The 24,666-nt window shown below is 35.0% G+C and overlaps 1 protein-coding gene across 2 annotated transcripts in view; it reads left to right on the top strand.

The window, feature by feature from the left end:
- Positions 1-24,666, top strand: part of GABRA2 (gamma-aminobutyric acid type A receptor subunit alpha2) — a gene marked incomplete at both ends in the record, with an annotated part of 119,091 nt that overhangs the window by 62,968 nt on the left and 31,457 nt on the right. For both annotated transcript variants that reach the window (XM_079698274.1, XM_079698273.1), the window contains 4 exons: positions 6,574-6,794; positions 9,152-9,234; positions 13,728-13,871; positions 14,908-15,060. In XM_079698274.1, the coding sequence (XP_079554400.1) occupies positions 6,574-6,794; positions 9,152-9,234; positions 13,728-13,871; positions 14,908-15,060 (601 nt within the window). The remainder of the gene's footprint in view (positions 1-6,573; positions 6,795-9,151; positions 9,235-13,727; positions 13,872-14,907; positions 15,061-24,666) is intronic.

The following is a 24,666-nucleotide window of genomic DNA, read 5'->3' as shown; positions in this document are numbered from 1 at the left end:
ACTAGTGAATCAACGGTATTTATTTGTTTATGTATCTATATGTCTGTATCTATATGCTTTTGTACTAATATATTAAGGTATTATGAGAAGCACAAAAGCAGAAATTGGAATGAGATAAAGTTAAAATACATATTATTTTCAGGAATAATTATTGTGTCATTATTAAAATAGATTTATTTTTACTCATACTTAAGATTCCTATTCCTGAGAATACTTTAGCATTTAATATGTTTAAATTGTGCTTTATTATTTCTAAATATCTTTCTTTAATATTTTATAATGTAGCAATCAAAAGTATGATTCTAAATTTATATTACTTTAATACTTGTCTTAATGATTGCCATAGATGAAAAAGATATGCAAATTCAAATTTAAGAAGTGCATCATTGGCTACTGATTACTGAACCATCATGCCAATTTTTAAAAAACCCATCTACCAAGTTTAGATGTTCACCTTCATGTTCTGGATATTTGGTTTTCAAAACAACTTACTATTTGCAATGTCCTTATGCTATCATTACCCAGTATTTCGTGGCACAACATGTGCTTCAGATGAAGCTCATCATTAAATGTAGTGGGTATAAACCCATATTTTAAGCAGCCTTATTGAAAATTATGAATTTGCTTTTGCATATTTCTTTGTAGAGTTGATTAGTTCATCATTCTTTATGTGGCTAATGAAGAACTCATATTAGGCATAGAAGTGATATCCCCTTTTCTTATTTTTCACTTGTGCTTGTGTAATTATTAGTGTTTTCTTCAATCTATGGTGTCATTTAGCAATAATTTTCAAGTCAATTGTCTATTTTCACTAGAGTTAGTTTAATCAAAACTAGTTATTATAACTTGAAAATTCACCTGAGTACAAATCACAGTACACTGAATGCAAATGAATTCAGCATCAATTGACCATTCCCTGTTGTGGCTTCTTCTCTTCTCATAGCATGCCTTTCATGCATGACCATCATCTACTACTTATGGACATAGTGAGAGTACCAATATCATTCCCTATATTATTAGCAAAGCTGAATTTACTTCTTATATTTAGATAAGAATTCTATATAAACATAAAGATTCTAATGTTTTCTTCCTACGCCCAAATGGATGTACATACCCCACTTTGTAAGCTACTGCTCTAAGCTGATAATCTTGCTTCTGCTCATGGACCCTCACTTAATTGAGGTACAGTACAGTTGATTACAGTTATACTTACTAACTTATAACCAACCTGCCCGCCGATATTAGACCCATGTAACTTTCATTGGAGTCACATGATGAAGTTTCAGATGTTTTCAAACATCTCATTTCATTCACAAAAATCTTTTATTTTTCTCTCACAGAGGGCTAGTGTGATAGGCTGCAATGATGGCACCCATTCTTCACCCCTTTCAATATCAACATCTTTTTTCATTAACTTCGCAATGCCCTCCCACTGAGAGTGAGGTGACCTGCTAAAGTATTTGTCACTCAACTCAATTATGTGACTTTCTTTGGCCAGTGGGTTATTAACAGACATCACACAAGCAATGGCTTGAAATGGGCTTGTGCATTGGAGGTTGTTCTTTTGTACTTCCGCCATCATCATGAGAAATGTAAGTGCAGGGTAGACCAGTGGTCCCTGGAGTAGGATGAGAGACACTTGGAGCAGAGCTGAGTTGCCCCATTGTCTCTATACAATAACAGCCCTGATCAGCCAATGGCCACCTAACCCACAGATGCATGAGCAAGAACAGCTGAGATCAACTGAGCCCAGGTGAGATCAGCTGACCTTCAGTCTTATGAGCTAATAATAAATGGTTGCTATTTTAAGCTACTGCATTTTAGGTGTTTTTTAACACGGCAATAGCTAAATGGTATAAGTTAGTCTCTAGGTTTTACTGGTTAAACTCTGATTTCCCTTAATGGCTTTTACAAAATCAGGAGTGGCAAAGAGTACCTTATATTTTAGTTTTTCCCACTTGTATGCTCTGTTCACTCCTCAACCCATTGCATTTTTGTTTCTGAACTCTTTTTTTCTACTAAGCATTCAAGATCTTTCACCACTATTTGACACTGTTAATCTCTATATGCTTTTTAAAATTTCTTTTCTCTTAGTTTGATACTTTTCTCTCCTTCTACTCATTGTGTATGTGTGTATGTATCTGTGTTCTTTTATGATTCCTCTTCCATAATTTTCTAGAGTTCTTATTTATTTTAATCAGTTAATCATGAGATATCTAAATAAGTTATTCCATCTATCCTCATCATTTTGTCACTGCTAAAAACAATATAGCCTAGGGACATATCCAATATATTAGTAATCACATTAAATGTAAATGGACTGAATTGTCTTACCATTAAAAGATGGAAATGGTCAGGTTCAACAAACATTTTTCCTAAGCTATTTTAAGTACATTGAAAATTATTGCTATCTTCAGAGCATACTCTCTTATCATAAAGCAGTAAAATTAAACATCAATGACAAAAATATAAGTAAAAGAAACTGATATATTTGGAATCATAAAAACACACTTCAGGGCTTCCCTGGTGGCGCAGTGGTTGGGAGTCTGCCTGCCGATGCAGGGGACACGGGTTCGTGCCCCGGTCCGGGGGGATCCCACATGCCGTGGAGCGGCTGGGCCCGTGAGCCATGGCCGCTGAGCCTGCACGTCCGGAGCCTGTGCTCCGCAACGGGAGAGGCCACAACAGTGAGAGGCCCGCGTAACGCAAAAAAAAAAAAAAAAAAAAAAAAAAAAACACTTCACAATATCTCCCACATAAAGAAAAAAAAAGCTGTAATAGGAAGTATAAAATGTCTTCAACTGAAAAATAAACAGAAACAGATCCCTGCCTATATAATCACTAGAAACATGAAAGAAATGCCATTGCTGAGCTGTGGGGAAATATAGGTCAGTCAATAAATGGTACCAGAAAGTTGTTTTCCATTTGAAAAAAAAAAAAATTTGATCTGTGTCTCATATGATACACAGTAATTCCAGGACCTAAATGTTAAAAGCAGAACTTTGACATGTTTAAGAGAAACATACAGGGGTATATTTATGATCTTTTGTGTACCTTTATGATCTTTATTATAATTCTTAGTGAGTTCTGTATTTTCTAAAATATTTGTATATAGAAAATATGAAGAATTTCTATAACTCAATAAGAAAAGGACAACCTAAAAGGAAACTGAGTAAATGACATGAACAAACAATCCATAAAAGGGAAAAGTAGAGCATTTAATAAACATATGAAAATGTGTTAAATTTTACTAGTTAATAGAAAAAGCCAAATGGCAGCACTGTGAACCATTTCATGCCAACCATAATGGTTAAAATGAAATATTCTGTCTATACCAAGTTGTAGACAACCTAGTGGGGATATAAATGTATACATCTCTTAGGATTTCAACTTGACAATATCTTGTTATTTTTGAAGATTTGACAGAATCTTGTTATTTATTGTGATGTATACACCTCTTACAATTTCATTTTGACAATATCTTGTTATTGATTGCACATATAATAAATTTTGTATCGCCACTTGTCCATTTACTCTAGAGCAGTGATGGATATACCATGATCCACGGGCAAAATCCTGTTGACCACCTTTCCTTGTAAACACAGATTTATTGCAGTATAGCCACTCTGACTCATTGAAGTATTATCTGTGTCAGACTACAATAGCAGAGCTGAGTAGTTGTGATACTGACCGTATGGCCAGCAAAGCCTAGAACACTTACTAACTGGACCCTGATGGAAAAAGTTTGCCAACCTCTGGTCTAAAGTAACTCTTACCTTAAAGCATTGTTTGATAATGTTCATAACAGTACTGCTTACAATAGTGACAAAGGAAATAGAAAAAATATTAAAGAACATGGAAAAAGGAGGAATACTGTAAAAGTTCTTACAAGGTAATGCTAGGTAGCAATGAAAATGAACCAAAGTACTAGATATATTGCTATGAATAAATCTCAACAATGTAACTAAAAATAATCTGTCAGAAAAGTATACACAGTATGATCTCATTTATAGAAATGTTAAAAATGTGACACAGAACACATACATTTATATAGTAAATATGTAAGCCCATGTATGGGAATGATAAACACTAAATTCAAGATGATTATTTCCTCACAGAGTAGAGGAATGTGATTGAGGAGGGATACACAGGAGAGAGAATGCTTCAATAATATTTGTGATTCTTGCTGGTAATGGTTACAAAGTGTTTGTAGTATTCTTTACACTCTCTTATGTCTCTGAAGACAAAGTAAAATAATACACAATGAAAGCCATAGTGCCTTTTGTGAAGATCTGCTAGAAGATCTAGCAGATCTAGCAGAAGGCAGAGGAACAAAGGTATAATTGCAGTATACGATCTTTAGTAATAGAAAGCTGTATTATGAGTAGTAAAGATACAGACAGCTGACTGTTTCTTCCAGATATTCAAGGGACTGGGAGCATGGCTGTGAGTACAGTTCTTGGCCCAGGCAAATAGGGAACTTGCTTTATCTGATGAATAGCGAGGATGCGGATTGCTAAAATTGCCTAGAGCATAACATGAATGTACCTGGTTGCGGAGAGGGGAAGAAAAAGGCACAGGTCACTCTGCAGAGGTTGGCAGAGCATACCTGGGACACTGCGAAGGTTCAAAAACAGTATTCTTAAAAATACTTTTTAAAAAGAACTCACCTGTAATTTACTGTTTGGAAACCTTGAGTATCTCCTATGTGATGGGTCTGTAGGAAATATTTGTTGCTATAGCAAGAGCTTCTGAAACAGATAAAACATCTCATAATTTTATAGAAATGGAAAAATTGAATTTGAAGTTTTACAGAAAGTTGTAAAATATATTCAGTGTGCCTGAACAAGCAAATGTCCAATGTGTTCACATCAGGCTTGGATTTGGGAGAACCACAGTTGGAAGAAACATTTGCATAAAAATTTGTCAGATAGCAAAAACTCATCTCTTAATCAAGCTTCTTTTTAAAAATTGAGTTACACTTGTATAGAATTGAACTTTAAAAAAATGACTAAACCACAGAGAGTGAGGGTGGATTAGATGAGGATATTTTCTTCTAAGGATTAGGAGCCCAAAGCCACTCTTTACTTACTGTCCATATGTCATTACCTGTGGCCATTTCTTGTTATCTTCATCCATTCAACTTTTGAGGGATCGCTGGGAATCATTTACTTTCATTTACTTGAGTAAGTGTTGTATAAATGATTTGTTATTGTCATTAGTATGTGGCCTTTTTTTTTTTTTTTTTTGCGGTACGCGGGCCTCTCACTGCTGTGGCCTCTCCCGTTGCGGAGCACAGGCTCCGGACACGCAGGCTCAGCGGCCATGGCTCACGGGCCCAGCCGCTCCGCAGCATGTGGGATCTTCCCGGACCGGGGCACGAACCCGTGCCCCCTGCATCGGCAGGTGGACTGTCAACCACTGCGCCACCAGGGAAGTCCATATGTGGTCTTTTTAATGTCCTTTTTTAAGCACATAATTTTAGTTGAGTGAGATTGCCAGTTGCTAAGTTGTTTATTTTCAAACATGTGATGGCTATGGCTTTATGCACAAAGGACAGTATCTGAATTTACAATCTCAGGTGCATAAATGAACATTTTAGTTATTTATCATGGAAGTGTCTGCACAAACATACATACACTGACCAAAATTTTTAATATCCAAAGATTGTCAGTATCGATCATAATTGTGAATTGTACATCTCATCTAAAATGTATACATCCTCTTATCCTAAGAAAGACAGAGAGAGAATGAAAAAAGAGGGGAGGTGGGGAATGAGAAAAGAGAGAGAGAGGGTGAGAGAGAGATTGAATAAACCAACTTTTAACGTACTGGAGGATGATAATAGGGGAATTGATCACTAGCTGGTCTGTATGAATATTTAAAAGTACATTTTAACCTGAGATGTTTGCAAAATATTCATATTTTAAGTATTCTAATACCTTTTCAAAGTATTTTATTACAATTTCATTAAATAAACTTTATTGAAATCATCTTCCCCAATACATTCTTGTTAGCAGTATGACATCTCACCATTTTTTTAGGATTAATAAAGGAATAAGATTTTTTTTATAGTTTCTTTGGCAACAGGTGATGTCATATAGATCCCACAGTGTGTGTGTTTAATAGTTTTTTCTTTTCCTTTCTTCTTTTTTTTTTCTACTGAGAATCAGGCTGCCTGCTTGCCTCCTTATTCATTCTTGAGATAAATTATTTGGGACAATCCACCCAGACCCAGCCCAAGCATGCCCCCTTTCCGAGTGGTTCTAAACTATACAATGTAGTAAAGCAGTTTGCCTAAGACCTTGTTCAACTGAAAGACACCAGAGAAAGTAAATTTATTATTTTCTTTTCATAATAATATGTAGCTAATTGTGCAAATACACATGCTTTATCCCATTGTAAGTGGCAACATTTATTGATAAGATAAAGGAATGATCTTTCAAAATTCACTTCTCAAAATAGCTTTCTCTCTTTTTAAACTATTTATATTATTATTTTTGTTGAAATTTTATAGTGTCTTTGTATAGAAAACATTTATTATTTTCAAAATAATTCTATTTTATATTTCAGGAATATACAATAGATGTTTTCTTTCGACAAAAATGGAAAGATGAACGGTTAAAATTTAAAGGTCCTATGAACATCCTTCGACTTAACAATTTAATGGCCAGCAAAATCTGGACGCCAGATACCTTCTTCCACAATGGGAAAAAATCAGTAGCACATAATATGACAATGCCAAACAAGCTTCTTCGAATCCAGGATGATGGGACTCTGCTATACACAATGAGGTATGTGTTCAGGTTTGATATGTTACCATTAAATACTGAGGAATCTGTACATTAACCAACCAGCCAACCTAGCTGTCAAGTATTAACAAGTTGAACATTTTCACAACAGATTATTGAGGTAACCAGAATATGCTTTATAAATGCTTTGATATTTAAAATATAGAGGTTATGAGTTTGACACTCATCTTAGTGTGTTAAAGCTTAAAAATTGCCTTAGCTGTTAAGAATTTATTTTTTTTGGCAGTTTACTTTTCATACTACATTTTAGTTACATACAACTTTAATAGTATGATTTAAATGTTTCTTTATACAAGCACATAATTTTATTTTTAATATCTCATGAAATATCTCATCAAAATTTTAAGTGATTTTTAAGCAAGTTTCACTTAATTTAATATTTTAATCCTTCTTATGAAGGGAGAAAAATACTTTTATAACCTCAGAGATGTCATGTGACATCAAGTTCACGAGTCAATCTTAAAAAATTATCGAAAGAAATATACAGTTGTTGACTCTAATCACTGTTCCATTTGAACTCTTCTCATGAATTAATCTTTTTAAAATAAGTTACTCATATTACATAACAAAGAAAACACTCATGAATTAATCTTTTTTTTTCTTTTTTTTTTTTTTTTGCGGTACGCGGGCCTCTCACTGCTGTGGCCTCTGCCGTTGCGGAGCACAGGCTCCGGATGCACAGGCTCAGTGGCCATGGCTCACGGGCCTAGCCGCTCCGCGGCATGTGGGATCTTCCCAGACCGGGGCACGAACCCATGTCCCCTGCATCGGCAGGCGGATTCTCAACCACTGTGCCACCAGGGATGCCCTGAATTAATCTTTTTTTTTTTTTTTTTTTTTTTGTGGTACGCGGACCTCTCACTGTTGTGGCCTCTCCCGCTGCGGAGCACAGGCTCCGGGCGCGCGCAGGCTCAGCGGCCATAGCTCACGGGCCCAGCCGCTCCGCGGCATGCGGGATCCTCCCACTGGGGGCACGAACCCGTGTCCCCTGCATCGGCAGGCGGACTCTCAACCACTGCGCCACCAGGGAAGCCCCCTGAATTAATCTTTTTAAAATAAGTTACTTATATTACATAACAAAGAAAACAATCACAAATCTAATAAAATGGTGTATAATCTAAAAGGTAAATGTTTGATAAAGACTTTAAAACATAGATAACTTTCATCAGCATTGTATATAGACAGATGTGTATTCGAAGCATTTGATGTATTATTTCATATGAAATGTTAAGTGTTGGATTTCAATTGTGAAAGTTATTTAAGAAGGGACAATAATACAGTCTTGATCTTTAAAGAAAAAAACTCTTAGGTTCTCATTGCTAAATGACCATTGCCTAAAATGGAAGTTAGCTATTCTTTCAGCTTCTCTCTTTGAATCTTGCAATATAGATGCCGTATCCCCCTTGATTTTACACGCTAATTAGTCCTGTGAATTAAGACAATGATTGGAAATTTGGGGTTTGGAAAAATATTGTGTAGGGTTCTAGTTAAATACTCTCTTGGAAGTATATAAGCTATAATTAAATTGTTGGTTACATTTGTTTTGCTCATTGTCAGAGATTCTTCTATAAGTTCAGTTTGGTCCCTATTTTATGTAATTTACCTTTGTCTGAAATGGAATAGTTGATAATTTTCTTTAAAACAAATTTGCTATGATTACTCTTTAATGTGACCACGTATATACAAAAAAAAAAAAAAATTTCATTAACATTCATAACCTGTGTCCATAATTTGAATAGTCTAGTCTCAACAAGATATTTCTAGGAGATATATCTATATATGTAACTATGTCTATATTTATATTTATATATATGTATCTATATATAGTATATGATATTCACTTACAATTTACATAATTTTGAAAGGTGCTTCTCTGAGGCATTATTGAATTCCTATATCAATTTTGCTATGTGGTTATTGATGGAATGTTGGGAGAAAATAACATTCTTTTTATGACAGAGGTTTATTTTTTCATTTTTTTCTGCAAGATTTCAAATGTTAATATTGAAGTTAATGGGAAAATAACCTTCAAAAGTGTGTACATAACTTCTTCTTAACTAACCATATAGTACAAAATGCTTAAAGTATATTTTTAAATAAATATTGTTACTTGAGCTCAGATTTTGTAGGTGCAAATGTCTTCTGAAGGATCGCCTAAATGTGAAAGAACAAAAGCATATTTAAATGTGAATTAACCTAATCAGATGCCCTAATGAGGGTCCTACCTCATCATTAATTCTGTTGACCACAATAAGTAGTGATTTATCTTGACTTGCAAATTTACTTGACTTGCAAATTTATCTTGACTTGCATACAAAGAGTGGAATTTTGACTTTTAGGCTTACAGTTCAAGCTGAATGTCCAATGCACTTGGAGGATTTTCCAATGGATGCCCACTCATGTCCTCTGAAATTTGGCAGCTGTAAGTACGGGGATGAAGGTACATGTTTTGGGTCAATAAAATCAGGGATAGTCAGCAGCACAGCTTAATTGTATACTTTCTTCTCATATGATGGGATGTTTCATACTTGCCCAATAAGATGCAGAAATAAAAAAACATACTGATTTCTCTCAAGTAATCAATTGGCTAGCCCTATTGTGCTCTCAAATATCATATCTTAATCATTGTGTTTAATTGTCATTTGCTTTACTGCTAATAAAAAACACCCTGTGTTTTTATCAATGTGAAAAGGTAGACTGGGAGCTCCTTGAAGGTCAGGACTATGTCATTTACCTTCTTTTTCAAGTGCTAACCCATTAAAAATGCTAAATAAATGGCTTTTTTTTTCAACTAAGAATGAAATGTTAAGGATAGATTCTATTTGTTAAAGTAGTGATCAGCCTGTTACAAAAGGCAACAGAGAATAGGTGAAAAAAAAAAGTGGATCCCTAATTACCTTTCTACTCTCTAATAATGGAAGGAAAGTTTCTTTCTAAAATAAATTTGAAGGAGATGATGTAACTCGATTGCTACATGTGGGCGCTTTCTGTGTACATAAAATATTTCAGAAAAGGCTCTGTGCGTTTGGCTGTTCTTTAGGTCACTGAGGTTGTATCTTATATGTCAAGCAGAAGCATTAGCTCTCCCAGAATAATTGAAAAGAGGGAAGGTCAAATCATCTCCATAGGCCCACAAGGCATTCAGGGCAGGTTCAGGATAAATTCATGGACACAGCTAAGCAGCTTCTCTCTTTTGTGAGTGTGTTCCATAGCCTGACCTTTTCAGAAACCTTTGCTCTTTCTGGCACCTCCATCTTTGTCCGTTCTGGGCAGTTTTGACTTTTCATTCTCTTGCATAAAAATGCAGTTCTCTCACCTGATACAAATATGTATGACTGAATAATATGCCTTCTCCCCACAGACTGTATCAAGTGAAAGAAAAGAGAAGAATGGTGGCTAATATGAATGCAAAACCCTCTAATTTTATTGATGGCCATAGTTTTGTGGAATGAGAAGTTCAATCTTGTCTGTTCTGTTCAATCTTACGAAAGGTGTCAGTTCTCTATTTTCTTTGAGGATCTCCTCTTTGTTTAACAATAAAGCCATTTTTCTTTTCACGGAAACTATCACTTCAATACTGGCACTTCTTCGAAGATTATTTAAGATAGTCAATCATGTTATACAAAGCAAACATGATGCTGGAAAAACTACAGCAGATGCAGCAGAGGAAAACTCATTTGCATTGCATAAATGGCATTAAATAGAAAACTGAAAAGGCTTCATACCAAAGAAAGGATTTATTCAAGATGTAGTAATGGTCTAAGAAGGAAAGGCATTTTTCAGTGGACAAGTTAGTGACATTAAGATACCAAATATAAATGACGTATGATGTCTCAATTCTGAATTTGAAATAAATACACCTGAAAATATTTTAAATTAATTTTTAAAATGCCTTAGAGTGCATCTTCAGAGTAGTGTAATATTGTACATTTGAGAATATGGTTTTCTGTATCTAGAAGTGTTGCAAGCAACACGTAGAGCTTACTGTTAGGCATTTTCTATTGAAGTAATTGTTTTTATTTATTTTTCTCTATATTTATTTTCTGACACATTGAGTAAAAATTGTATATTCTTTTATTTATCCTTGCCAATAGTAGGTACTTGATAGTATGGACACGAGCATGGTGTATAGACTAAGAAGCCAACCCAAAACTTAAAATGCTGGCATAACAAATTTTGGCAGAAGAAGCCATGACTTTTTCTTCTAGTCATTTACTCCTCACTTATTTAAAAAACTCCCTTTTGTCCCCACAAATGATAGAATTTCTGGAACTTTTTATCATTGTTCTCAAATAAAAGAAGCATCTTTTCTACTAATTTAAATTTTGAATTCAGTTTCGTTTTGTGTTATTCCCGTTGCCTCACATCTTTATATAATTCCTTGCTGTTTAATTTGATTTAAAACTTTCTGAATGGAAATCTAAGAGTATTCTGGGCATTATCCCAAAAGAAATTATATATTTTCTTTTTGGATAAAAATGATTTTGGGATTGTTTTGGTTATCAAATATTAAGAATTGGACAGTATGCATTTGATGTTTAATGCAGATTAGGACTCAAAATGGATTACTGCATAAAATTAAATAAAATTATTTAATGGAAACCTAATCTAGATATGGAATTTATAAAGAAATTTGTCTTTCTCTCCTTCTATAGTTCACTGAAAAATCACAATTGTTTCCAAGTTTATATGTGTGTTGGTAGGCCAGGAAATGCCTTTAATCTCCATTGCATAACTTTCTGCTCTCTCTTCTCTCATCAGACCCCCAATCTAAAAAACATTCCTGCCTAAAAAATGAAAGTAAATAATTACTTTTTTATAAAAGACATGGGCAGGATCAGTCATTTTCTTTAACATATTCTTAGGCTTCTATCCAGATTTCCATCTTTCATAACAGTAAATAACAGAATTAAAATATTATGAGTTTATTGATTAATCTAGCAAGAATGAAGTGAGAACATTTTCCTTGCGACAGGCATTGTGCCAGGTGCAAGAAGTATAGATATGAGTAAGATAGAGTCTCTCCCATTAGTCTCTTACTAGTTTCTTTAAAATGTCACCTATGTTTGTAGAGATTCATCTTCTCTTATTTATGTTTAAAGGTAAACGTCAAAATTCCAAAGTAGAATTATTATAATTGCTTAAAATAAAACCTCATAATTTATTAAGATCCACAACTACTGAGTACTCTGAGGCCTTCTGATATGAACTGGAGCATGTTATGTCTTTTTGGTTTATTAAATTCTGTGTCATTTGAAATTTTATTGAAGAGAAGGCCACTTGATGATCTGCAAATGCATTGTTAGTTATACACATTACTAATGTTACTTATTTATACATAACAGCAGAATCATCAATGATTAATTAATTGAAATTAATTAATAAAAATTTAGACCTTAGGGTAACTGAATTCATTCATATGCAAGCTGTAGGAATAGATCTGCTATAAAAACAAATACATATATATATATACATATTATGATATCCAGTATGTATAATGATATACATACATTTTTAGAATGCTATTTCAAAAATTGTTTCACATAATATAATTATTTGTGGATGTAGGTGTATACATGTATTTCACTGATATTAACATTTACTAGTAACATTCTGAAAACCAAACAACACTGTAGTATGTCATTAAAAGACCACACAGTGAATAAGACACAATATTCACTTTATTGTAACTAATGCTTAAGTGGGAATGGATTTGTGCTCACAGAATTTAGATCAAGTTAAGTATCAGAACCACCCCAGAACAATGGTATTAACCTAGAAAACCTATTAGATGGCAGGTAAATGAGCTTTTCCAGTGTCCTGGAGAGCTAGAGGCAGAGATATTGCAGGAGACAGCTGGTTCTTTCTCTCTCTCAACTGAAAATGTGATTGTGATGCTGAGTTTTGCTCAAGGACAGGGGTAACTAATATTTCTAAACATTCCTTTGAGCAAAAGTGCATAGAAGTCCTTTGAAAGGTCAGTAGTACAGCTGGAATTGTCTGGTTATTCAACTGTGGAGAGAGTATGCCTGCATGGAGAGGTCAGCTGTTCCCCCTACAGGCGCAAGGGAAATGCCAGGGCCAGAGAAGTACTGAGACAAGATAGGCTGCCTGTCTTCCAGCGTTAGAGTCATCTCACTTCTGCTCAGTTCTGTATCCTTGGCCAAATAAATCAGAAAATTATACCTGGTCTGTATGTGATTTGTCTCCTCCTGCCAATCCATAGCTTAATTAGGATGCTATGCAAGTATAGTTCAGTGAGATCTGTGTGCATTAATTAATTTTAAAATGAACAGGTTTTAAAAAGTGTTTTCAACTTATGAAAATATAGCATTCTGAATTATTTTGCATATACTGCAGAATTCTCATTCTTCTAATGAAATGCATTGTACTATGATAGTTAAGTCACTTAATTCTTAACTAGTTGAATGTTTTGAAGAAAAACCTACAAAACTAACTAAAAAAATAATACCTAAAATAAACACATGTCATCATTATTCTCACATGGACATAAGTTTTTCATGAGTGATTATTATTTCTAAATTAACTGGTTAAATGGGCCTTGGGCATTCATAACCTGTTTATTGCAATGCCGTCATCTACTACCTTGTGAATATGGAGGATGTTATAACCATCTCAGGGCCCAGTGATTTTTGCAGGCTCTAAAGAGAAATTTGCTCTTCATCTCTCAAAGTGGTTACAGTGAAAATACTCTTGTGGACATGGTTGTCTCTCTTGGTCTGCTTCACACCCTTCATATTGAAGTTGTAAATTTCAAAGACACTTTTTTGCCCTAATATGTCAATTTTTATAGTAAACAATAATTCTATGAAATATGCAACCTTTGATGCTGGATGTAATTGATAGTTCTTACTAAAATGCTTAAAAAGATTTTTTTTTTCTGATTTCCTACAGATGCATATACAACCTCGGAGGTCACTTACATTTGGACATACAATGCATCTGATTCTGTACAAGTTGCTCCTGATGGCTCTAGGTTAAATCAGTATGATCTGCTGGGCCAATCAATTGGGAAGGAGACAATTAAATCCAGTACAGGTTAGTAAAATGAGTCTAAAGAAAAGCTAGTTCCTGAGAAGATTAATGGGTTAACGTCATTGGAAATGTATCAGTTTGCTTAAAACCTTTTGCGTCCGAGGTCTAAGAAGGAGCAGCAGACGGTGCTTGGGAGCTTTTTAGGAATTCAGAATCTCAGGCCTGACTCCTTAATAAGTCAGAATTTGCATTTTTAACAAGATTTCAAGGAGATACCAAGGTGTGCATTAAAGTTTAAAAAACACTAGTCTAACTTATGTTCCCAATTCAAAACATGTGTGTCTTTTGAGACAAGCCAATTTTACCTTCACACAGTGTTACAATTTCCCTCACTTTCTAATTCTTTTCCCTCTATTCTGGATAAGCTAAGACTATTCAACTCTTGATTATGGATAATTACTATTGGTCTGTGTGGGAAAGCTAAAGCCCTTTCTAAGGAAAAGCAGCTGTATGAACGAATGATCTCACATCTGGCAGATGTAAATCCAGAGAGCAGAAAGGAAGGTAGCTATGAGTATCAGATAGAACTGGCCCCACTCTATTAGAACAGACATTAACACATAAATACAGAATTTGTGACAAGACTAAAAGTAGAAAATCTGGGCCAGGAGATCAGTCTTGGAGATGTGGCCAGAGATAAATACTTTAAAGAGCCAGAAAGGACTGGACTGGAAACAGTCAAAACAGAGGCTTGAGGTTGGGACCAAAGGGGATGAGAACCTGAGCAAGTAAGATAATCCATGGTCAGAGCATTTACGAATCCTCTATCCCTTGGTCAGTAAGCATGACCTAGAGAGAAAAACAAATTCCACACAATACACATGCCATTCAAATATTTTGGTCATATGAAAATTTTCTTTTAAATACTCTTGCTATGCTAAGTGGGCATTTTAATGTTATATACTTTCCATGTCATATATGGGGCAAATTCTTTCCTTTTTTAAATCAGGGACTGTTCTTTGTCTAATCCCTTCCATTTCCAAAATGTTCAAACTATTGACTATTACAGTTTCTTAAGCTTCTTAAATTTTTCTTCTAGGTGAATATACCGTAATGACAGCTCATTTCCACTTGAAAAGAAAAATTGGGTATTTTGTGATTCAGACATATCTGCCTTGCATCATGACTGTCATTCTCTCCCAAGTGTCATTCTGGCTTAATAGAGAATCTGTGCCTGCAAGAACTGTGTTTGGTGAGTGAATAACCTCATACTTTGCTGTACAGCACATTTTGTATCATGGCTTTCTTTCAAAAGCATTATCTCTCTTGATCTTCACCCCAGTAGTTTGTGGTATGCAGAGCAGGGAGTATTCATTTTGCCTTATAGATGAGGAAACTGAGGCTCAGAGAGGTACAATACAGAGTCAGTGTCACACTCTTAAAAAAAAGGAATATAAGAAGTTCTCAAGTCTTCTGAATTACATTGTCTTCTTTCTGTTAAATCATTTTGCTTATCAATGCTTCTTTCCATGTTAGTATAAGGAGAATATTCTTAGAGGTTTTAATGTAAAATATAACAGTACCATATTTCTAAACTATGTTTATTTTATTTTATTTCATTTCATTTCATTTTTTTTTGTTTGGTTTTTAGATGAACAAAAATGACCTTAGTACTTTAAGTGAGAGAGAATAAGGGAGGAAGGGAAAGAGAGGGAGAAAAATACTCCCTCATTCGCTACCAGTAGTGTGTTTAATAACAAAGTTAATTTTCTTGATTTAAACCATGCAGGGGAATTTGGTTACTGCTTTTTGGATATATGAACTAGTATGAGTACATTTTGTGACAAAGTAGATCACCTTTGTGTACTTGGTCCACTCATTCATCTAGGAAAGCTTTATTAAGAATCTACTACATTGGATATGGCATCAGGCCCTAAAGGTGCAAAAACATATAAAATACAGTCCTTGCATTCAACTATCTCCATACAGTGGAGGGCACCAGAATAAGCGGGAAAGATAATGGCAACACAAGATGAAATCATTATAAAAGAGGCACCTATAAGCCATTTAAAAAGACAGCCGCATGGATCCTCCCTAAAAGGACTGATTAAGTAGCTGAGTCAACATTCGAGCTAATTCTTGAAGGATAAGTAGGAGTTTCCCAGACAGATGATATGGGGCAAGAATCCTAGCCAAAAAAGGATAAAGTGTGAAGTGACATTGAAGGATGAAAAAGCATAGTGTATTCAGTGACAGTGAGCTGTTTCAGTGTCAGTTGATATATATACAGGTAGAAGTATAGCTTGAGGCCTAATGGGAAGTCCTTGTAGGCCATGCTAAGATAGTGTACCTTTATCTTATAGACTATAGTGTTTTGAGACCATAGACCTGTGTAAACTCTTAGAACAATGCCTGGCATTTAATATGTGCTATATAACTGTTGGTTATTCTTATTATCAATGGAGAAAACTCAATTTTATTCTCAATACTAGCAAAGAATAATTCAAAAAGAAATTTAAAAAATAATTTCATTTATAATGGTATCCAAGATAATAAAATACCTAGAAACATATTTGACCATATAGGTGAAAGACCTGTCCACTAAAATCTATAAAACTTTGTTGAAAGAAATTAAAGAAGACCTAATTAAATGGAAAGACATCTCATGTTTTTTGAGAGGAAGACAATACTGTTAAGATAGGAATTATCCCCAAAGCAAGCTATAAATTGAATTCAATACCTGTAAAAAATCCAGTGGCTTTTTTTTTTTTTTACAGAAATTCCAATCCTCAAATTCATATGAAATTACAAGGGGCTCCACATAGCCAAAACAATATTGAAAAAGAAAAAGAAATTCGCTGGACTCATACTTCCCAGCTTCAAAACCTAGTACAAAGTTATATTATTCAAAACAGTGTGGTAATGGCATAAGAATGGACATATAGACCAATGGAATAAAATTGAGAGTCCACAAACAAAAAACAACTATGGCCAATGGATTTACAACAAGGGTGGCAAGACCATTCTGTGGGGAAGTAGTAGTCTCTTCACCAAAGGGTGCTGGGACAGCTCTATGACCACCATGTGCAAAGGAATGAAGCTGGACCCCTACCTCACTCCAGATAAAACAATTAACTCAAATGGATACAAAGCGTTAATGTAAAATCTAGAAGTATAAAACTATTAGAAGAAAATATAGGATAAATCTTTATGACTTTGGATCTAGCCATGGATTCTTAGATTTGACGTCAAAAGCATGAGTAACAAGGAAAAAACAGATAAATTGGATTTCACTAAAATTGAAAACTTTTGTATCTCAAATAACATTATCAATAATGTCAAAAGACAACTTACGTATGGGAGAATATATTTGCAAATTATATATCTCATAGGGGTTTAATATCATGAATCAATAAAGAACTCTTACAACTCAAAGACAAAAAGACCAAAAATCTGATTTTAAAAAATGGGCAAAGAACTTGAACAGACTTTTTTCTAAAGAAAATATACAATAGCAAACAAGCACAAGAAATGATGTATAGCATTGTACATTAAGGAAACACAAATCAAAACCACAATAAAGTACATTTTATGCATACTAGGATGGCCATAATAATTAACAAAACAAAAGGACATAAATATTGGTGAGAATGCGGAGAAATGGAAATATTCATATTGCTGGGGGAATATAAAATGGTACAGCTTCTGTGGACAACAGTTCAGCAATTCCATGTGTATATGTATGTGAAAGTGAAAGCTAAAAATCCTACATCCCGTGTGGAATGAGATTTGAAACGTGCCCAGCCTCTTTATTCCACCCCCATTCTATCTTTCACTGTTTTCTGCCTCCTTAACATCGTTCTCTGACCGATGCACCACAATTACCTAAGCAAAGTGTCTACCCTCTCCAAACTTCTCTCCCTGAATCCACAGTCAGGTCTACAAGCTGATTACCATTAAATCAGGTCTACAGGATGTCATTAAATCATCTGCCCTCCTCCTGCCTCAGAAGCTTTCTGTGGTGGGTAACCCCCCAAGTTAAAACAACAACAACAACAACAATTATTACAGTTAAGAAATTAATATGTCCTGGGACACAGATGCCAAATTTCTTGACATTTGAGGTCTGACTTCATGCTGTCAATAGAATAAGAAAACAGAGCAAACAAGACAGCAGGCAGAGGAGCTGAAATTAGAATGTGCACCCCTTTGATATTAGAAACTATGTTCCATTGTACTAGGTTTAATCTATTCAGTTTTTTTTAAATATTTCATTTATTTTGTGGTTGTAGGGGCAGCTTGATATTTTTCAAAGATATTTCTTCAAAGGGGCTGCCTACGTATTTGCAATGATAGATTAGGAAAACCTCCTTTGACTTTCTCTGAGTGCTCACGTCCAATTCATTCAACACCAACAAATACTTACTGAGCACCTACTTATCACATAGTTCTAGATGCTTGGGGTATGTCCTTGAACAAAACCAAACACCCTTATGATGAGGTAGTTGGTCTCTGTTGCCAACGGTACAAGAAAGCACTTGGAAAACTTCTAACGTTAAACCTCAGGTTTTGTGCTTTCAAGCCTCCTGTGACTAAACAATGTATTTACAATGTACAAACCTCATTTTGTGTTTGTATAAACATATAGCTTATTTTGTGAAATTGTGGCTTATGGTTTTTTTCGTTGCTTAACATCCTTCAGAACTTCCTATAAATAAGAATAGTGATAACGAGTTTGCCAATTATTGTTTGTATATTTGTAGCCAAATCATTTTTCAAATTTATGAGTAAGTTTATCTATGAATATATTACTACACATTAATATATGTACATATGAGTATATGAATAAGTTTATACATAAGAAATATGTACTGGTATTTCTGTCTTAATATTATATTCAGTATGGAATAGAGAGTTTTTTCTATTAAGAACTGAAACCAAATAACAAACATCTGTTAGGGTGTATGTTTGTCTGGTAAAAGAGTACAGGGAGTTCAAATGTCTTATACTGCAAAGTTTGTACATACAAAGTTCATTGCATTTACAAGTGACTTACCTGCTTGTCTTATATTTTTGGAGTAATTAAAACTCCAGAAGGGATATGTTTGGATTGCTCATTTTTCTACTTTGATCACAGATTTCCGTGATTCAGTTTGACTGCTTATGTTAGGGAATCCAAAAGATAGTGGCTTGATTATATGAGGTGTTTCTCTTTCTTCATGTGAAAAAAATCCTCAAGTAGATCCTCCAAGACTAATATGATAATATCATGGGCATCAGGCAGTCTGTCTCTTTTCATCTTTCTTCTTTTATATCCCTAGCATGGAGTTTTGCTTCATTGTCCAAAAAGGCTGTTGGTGCTCCAGGCATCACATTCATATCCAGGAACAGGATGGAGTAAGCAAAAAGGGCAAAATACCTCTCCAGCTCTGTGTTTGCCATTAATGAGCTTTCCCAGAAGTCCCTTCAAGCAATCTCTATTTATATATTATTAGCCTAACTTGGTCTCATAACTGGAGAGTCTGAGAAATTGCCACCCTGAATAAATTCAGTGTTCCAATATTATGATTGACTAAATATTGGATTGGCAGCTAGTGGTTTCTACTACAATAAGAAAAAAAATAGCAGTTTGCTATGAAGGTCATGAAATGATTAGGAGCACATATTCTGGAATCAGAGCACAGACATACCTTGTTTTACTGTTCTTTATTGCACTTTGCAGATGTTTCATTTTTTACAAATTGAAGGTTTGTGGCAACCTTGCATCAAGCAAGTCTATTGGTGACATTTTTCCAACAGCATTTGCTCACTTCATGTCTCTGTGTCACATTTTGGTAATTCTCACCATATTTCAAACTTTTTAATTATTATTATATTTGTTTTGGTGATCTGTGACTAGTGACCTTTGATGTTACTATTGTAAAAGGATTACAATTTACTGAGGGCTCAGATGATGCTTAGCATTTTTTAAGGAATAAAGTATTTTTTAATTAAGACAATACTATTTATCACCTAATACACTATAGTATAGTGTAAACATAACTTTTATATGCACTGGGAAACCAAAAATTCCATATGACTTGCTTTATTGTGATATTCACTTTATTGTGGTGGTCTGGAACCAAACCTGTTATATCTCCAAGGTATGTTTGTATCTTGGTTCAAAATCTGGCTCTTCTATGATCAAATTAGGTAAGCTATGGAAAGTCTTTTTAACCTCTTTGTACCTTAGTTTCATCTCTCTGTAAAACTGGGATTATAATATCTACCTCATGAGATATTTTAGGGAATCAACACACACACATTCATAGACACATGGAACACTTAGAACAGTTCTGGCACAAAGTAAATTCTATGTAATCGTTTGCTATTATTATTACTATTTATTATCTAATACTTAATTCTCTCCTTCTTATCAATAAATAGGTAAAGAGTGGTCAGATCTTGTTTTAGTTTAGGTTGGATATCCCAAGATGGCATATTTTGGGAGTTATGAAACTCTATAAACCTCTAGGTAAGACGTACCTGGGCAGTTATCCAACTTCTTTGATATTCATATCATCAGTGTTCAGTTGTTTGAAGGGAATTTCAGAATTTTTGATATTCCTGTATTTAAGTGAAATATGCCAGTGTGTGTTCAGTTTTTAATCGAGTCTCCTTTATTATGTCAAATGAAGCTCAAGTCCAGCGGACTTAAGCCTCTTTGTTAACTTTATTCTTAACTAATCATGAGCTTGTATAGATATCCATAAGAAACAACATCTTAGATGTGCATCCCATCTCAAAGTCCCATAATTGAGTCTTATTGGTTAGACATGGGTCACATTCTTATCCCTGATACAATCATCATGGACAGGCTCACACCCCTCCTATGACCTCCCTTCCCCTAGCATCCACTCAGGCCTCTTTCTTATTTCATGAATATACTAGCCATTTACCTCTAAGGTCTGTCTTTTCCCTCTGCTTGGGTTTATCTTTTCCCAGATATCTGTGTGGCTAAATCCTTCATTTCCTTCAGGCTTTTCTAAAATGTCATCTTCTTGAAGAGACCTACCTGACAATCTAACTTAAAATCGTGAACTGCTTCCCAATCCTCAATCTTCTGTTCCCGCTGGTCCTATTCTATGTTGTTTTTTCCATTGCACATATCCTCTTCCAATATTTTATAGAAAAAAATATATACTTTTGTTTAATTTGCCTCCCCGACAAGAATTTAAATTTCAAGAGGGCAGTTATTTTTACCTCTTTTTAAGCTGATGGCCAATTAAGTAGGTTAAACTGAGGCAATAAGTAAATGGAAAATTATTTTAGATAGATGATAGATAGATAGTATAGATAGATAGTGTAGATAAGAACATTTGTGAGTTCAACGAGAGTTACGTTAGCAAAATTATAGAGACTAAAAGTGTCAAGTGGGGTACTTTCCTAATTTTTAAAATTAGGGAATCAGAGTGCTGTTTCCAAAAGAAGTTTGCATGGATACCGGGGGGGAAAAAAGCAAATAAAACTTATTCATTGCAATAGGTTAGCCAACTGTGAAGTTTAGAAGGAACACAGGGCAGAGGGCTGCAATCACTCTGACACTAACTGTAAGTTCAGGGAGTTCATGAAACCACTTTCAGAGTTGTTAATTCACTAAAAGAACTCACAACACATTTAAAGCTGTTACACTCACAGGTATGGTTTATTACAGGGAAAAGATACAGATTAAAGCCAGCCCAGGCAAAGTACCAAATGCAGAGCTTTCATTGGCCTCTCCCCATGGAGTCAGGGACAGCAGTACTTTCCTGGCATTGATATGTGACAGCACATATTGCCAAGCAGGAAACTCACCTGCGCCTTGGTGTCCCGAGGCTTTACTGGGGCTCTGTCACATGGGCATGGTTGATTGGTCTTGTGGCTGATCTCAGTTTCCAGCTGCTCAGGAGGTAGAGTTGATATGGCATGTTCCCAAACTCCCACCCTAAATTCAACTGTCACTATTGGGCTACACCAAAGCCCCCAGGCAAAGCCACTCTTATCAAGTGTGACATTCCAGGCCTAGAAATCGCATCCCAGAAACTGAGAGCAAAGGCCTGACCTCTCTTTCAGTGTGGTTAAAATTCTATATTATGTAAACTGTATACATTATAAAACCAAATATTAACTATCTAATTATTAGACTATCATTTTGAGTTACCAATATATCTGCTTTCTTCATACCTTTCTCAATATTGTCACTAGTCTTCTTCCTCCCTTCCCTCACGCTTACCTTCCTTTTATCCTGTTGCCCTCATCATTGTCTAATTCCCTATAGGTCTCAACATTAGTCCTACTCTGGAGCATTTCTCCCCTCCACCAGCATGTCCGACAAGTTATTTAATATTAGAAATATCTTTTTTACAGTGGAATTGGTGAGTGAAAAACATGCTTCTTCATTTAGTTCAGGAAAGCTATATAATAAGTGGGCTCTGTGTACCCATTACATGAAACACATACTATAGGTGATCATAAAAATGGCAGATAAGAAGAACATTCCACTTCAACTTTTGAGAAACCAGTCATCTACTGGGCAGAAAGTCCCTTAATAATGAGGTTACTGTAGTTTAATAAAGAGATAATCAAGATCTGAAGTAACAAATATAGTAAAACAACTAATAATAATAAATAAAATTATTATATAAAACAGCAAATAATGTTGAGTGCTTAACTACATGTTTGAAAGAATATTGCACCAAGAATGAAGAGAGCTTCTGTCAGGTTCTGATTCCACTTCTAGATTAAGCAAGCATGTAATCTCTGTAAAGTCTAGATTTTCTCCACTATGAATAGATGTAAAACTTATGCTGTCTACCTCATTGGGATGCTAAGAGGATCCCTGAAACAATATGTGTACAGGTTTTATTAAATCTTAAAGTAAACATACACTTTTATTGTCTTATATATTCAACAAATAGCAAGTCTGAGTATTTTCTGAGAACCAAGGATACTGTAGAATGTTCTGTGAATCCAAGTGGTCTATGGATGAAGGCATGAAGAGATAGGAAAGAGCATTGCATAAGAATTGAGCAAAAAATCCAAGCAAAGAGAAAGTTGGACTCATAGAAACAGAGAATAGAATCTCAGTTGCCAGGGGCTGGGTGTGAGGCATTAGGGAGAGGCTGATAAAAGGGTTCAAATTTTCAGTTATAAGATGGATAAGGTCTGAGGATCTAATGTATAATATGGTAACTATAGTTGATAATGCTGTACTGTCTAATTGAAATTTGCTAAGGGAATAGAACTTGTGTCGTCACTAAAAAGAAAGAAAAAAGAGGTAAATATGTGAGATGAGGTTAAGTAACTCTATGGTGGGGATCCTTTCATAATGTATATCAATTCATCACACTGTACACTTTAAATATATTACAATTTTATTTGCAAATCATACCACAATCAAGCTGAAAAGAACTTTAAAAAGAGAGAGAAAATCAGAAAATCACCTGGATACAGCTTCAGCCTATCGAAGCGAAAGAATTGGGGCAGTCTTAGAAGGAGACATAGATGGTTTTAATTGGAAAGTATGGATACAGTGACAGCAGGAGTAGAATGTCTGGGTGGTAGCAGGATACGAAACCAATGAACAGAAAGCCTGTGCAGGGCAAAAACAGTCACTGCAAACCTCGTTCCAAATCCCTGTCTTCCACAAGGCATGGGCTGCAGAGCACTAACAGGCTGCACACCTGGCATCCCAGAATTGACTTTGGCACAAGGCAGCACATGCTAATCAGCAAGCTGCCAGCCCACCAGCCACACTCCTCCCTGCTGGTAGACTTATCCCAGTCAGCCAATGCCAATTAGGAAAGTGACTGAAGCAAGATACGTTAATAAGCCATGGCAAGGAAGATTAGAAAGCTTTGCTGGTCCAAGTCTAGGGGCAGGTTTAGAAGTTGTTTCAGGAATATAGGTGGCCTGCTTAAGCTTGATTGAGGAGAATGGATTATTAGTAAGGGCATAGGAAGAGAATTAAAAGTGTATGCTGTTATTTTGCCAGTGAAATTTTTTTTAGATTCTTTTCAGGACATGCAAATATCACTTCAATACAGTTATAACCATTCAAGTTATGAGGGCAGATTATCCAATCTCATTTCCTACACTGAAATCTATGTGGTCATAGTGATGAGAAAAAAATTAAAAAGCACGTTTTGGAGCACCTCTATGGGTTATATACTGTGTTAGAAACTTCAAATTTAATCATTATTTAATTCTGAAAAATATATATATCCCCAGTTAAGAAAGTGATTATCCCCCCTTTTCAGACAAGAGTTTTGAAGCCCGAAAGTATTAAGACTACTCCATTATCAGACAGCAGGTCAGTAACAAAGAAAGAATTTGACCTTACACTCTCTGACTCTAATCTTTTCACTTTTTCTACTGCACCATTATGCCATCAAACAACTTCTTCCCTTTTTTTTGGTTTTGTTTTCTTTTCTTTTAGAGCTTGAAATCAGAAATCTCCTGGGTGATTGCTTCAAACATAGGTAATTTCTGTTTGAGAGTCAGGCTTACTAAACATAGATCAGAACTAGAGGTGAATGTTCAGACTTGAACAATAGTTAACTTTTGGCATTTGCATCTGCTTATTGAAGTATTTCAGATTCCTTGCCCTATTTCCTGCCCAGAAGTTGATACTATCACATCATGGTATAGTAACTAATGCATTAAATGACTTTTCAAAGTTCTCTCCTGTCCTGGTGTCATATTCTGCATTTTTAAGCAAAATTAACCTAGTTAATCCAGGTCTTTAAAAGTATAGGTACTTATAATAGGTTCACATTAGTCATTAGAAACTTCTGTTTAATTTTAATCTGAGGTGGAGAATTCTATGACTGTTTTTGAC

Source organism: Hyperoodon ampullatus (genome assembly GCF_949752795.1).
Source record: "Hyperoodon ampullatus genome assembly, chromosome: 1".
Lineage (NCBI taxonomy): Eukaryota > Metazoa > Chordata > Mammalia > Artiodactyla > Ziphiidae > Hyperoodon > Hyperoodon ampullatus.
Note: the sequence above shows the minus strand (reverse complement) of the source record. Positions and strands in the feature narration are given on the sequence as shown.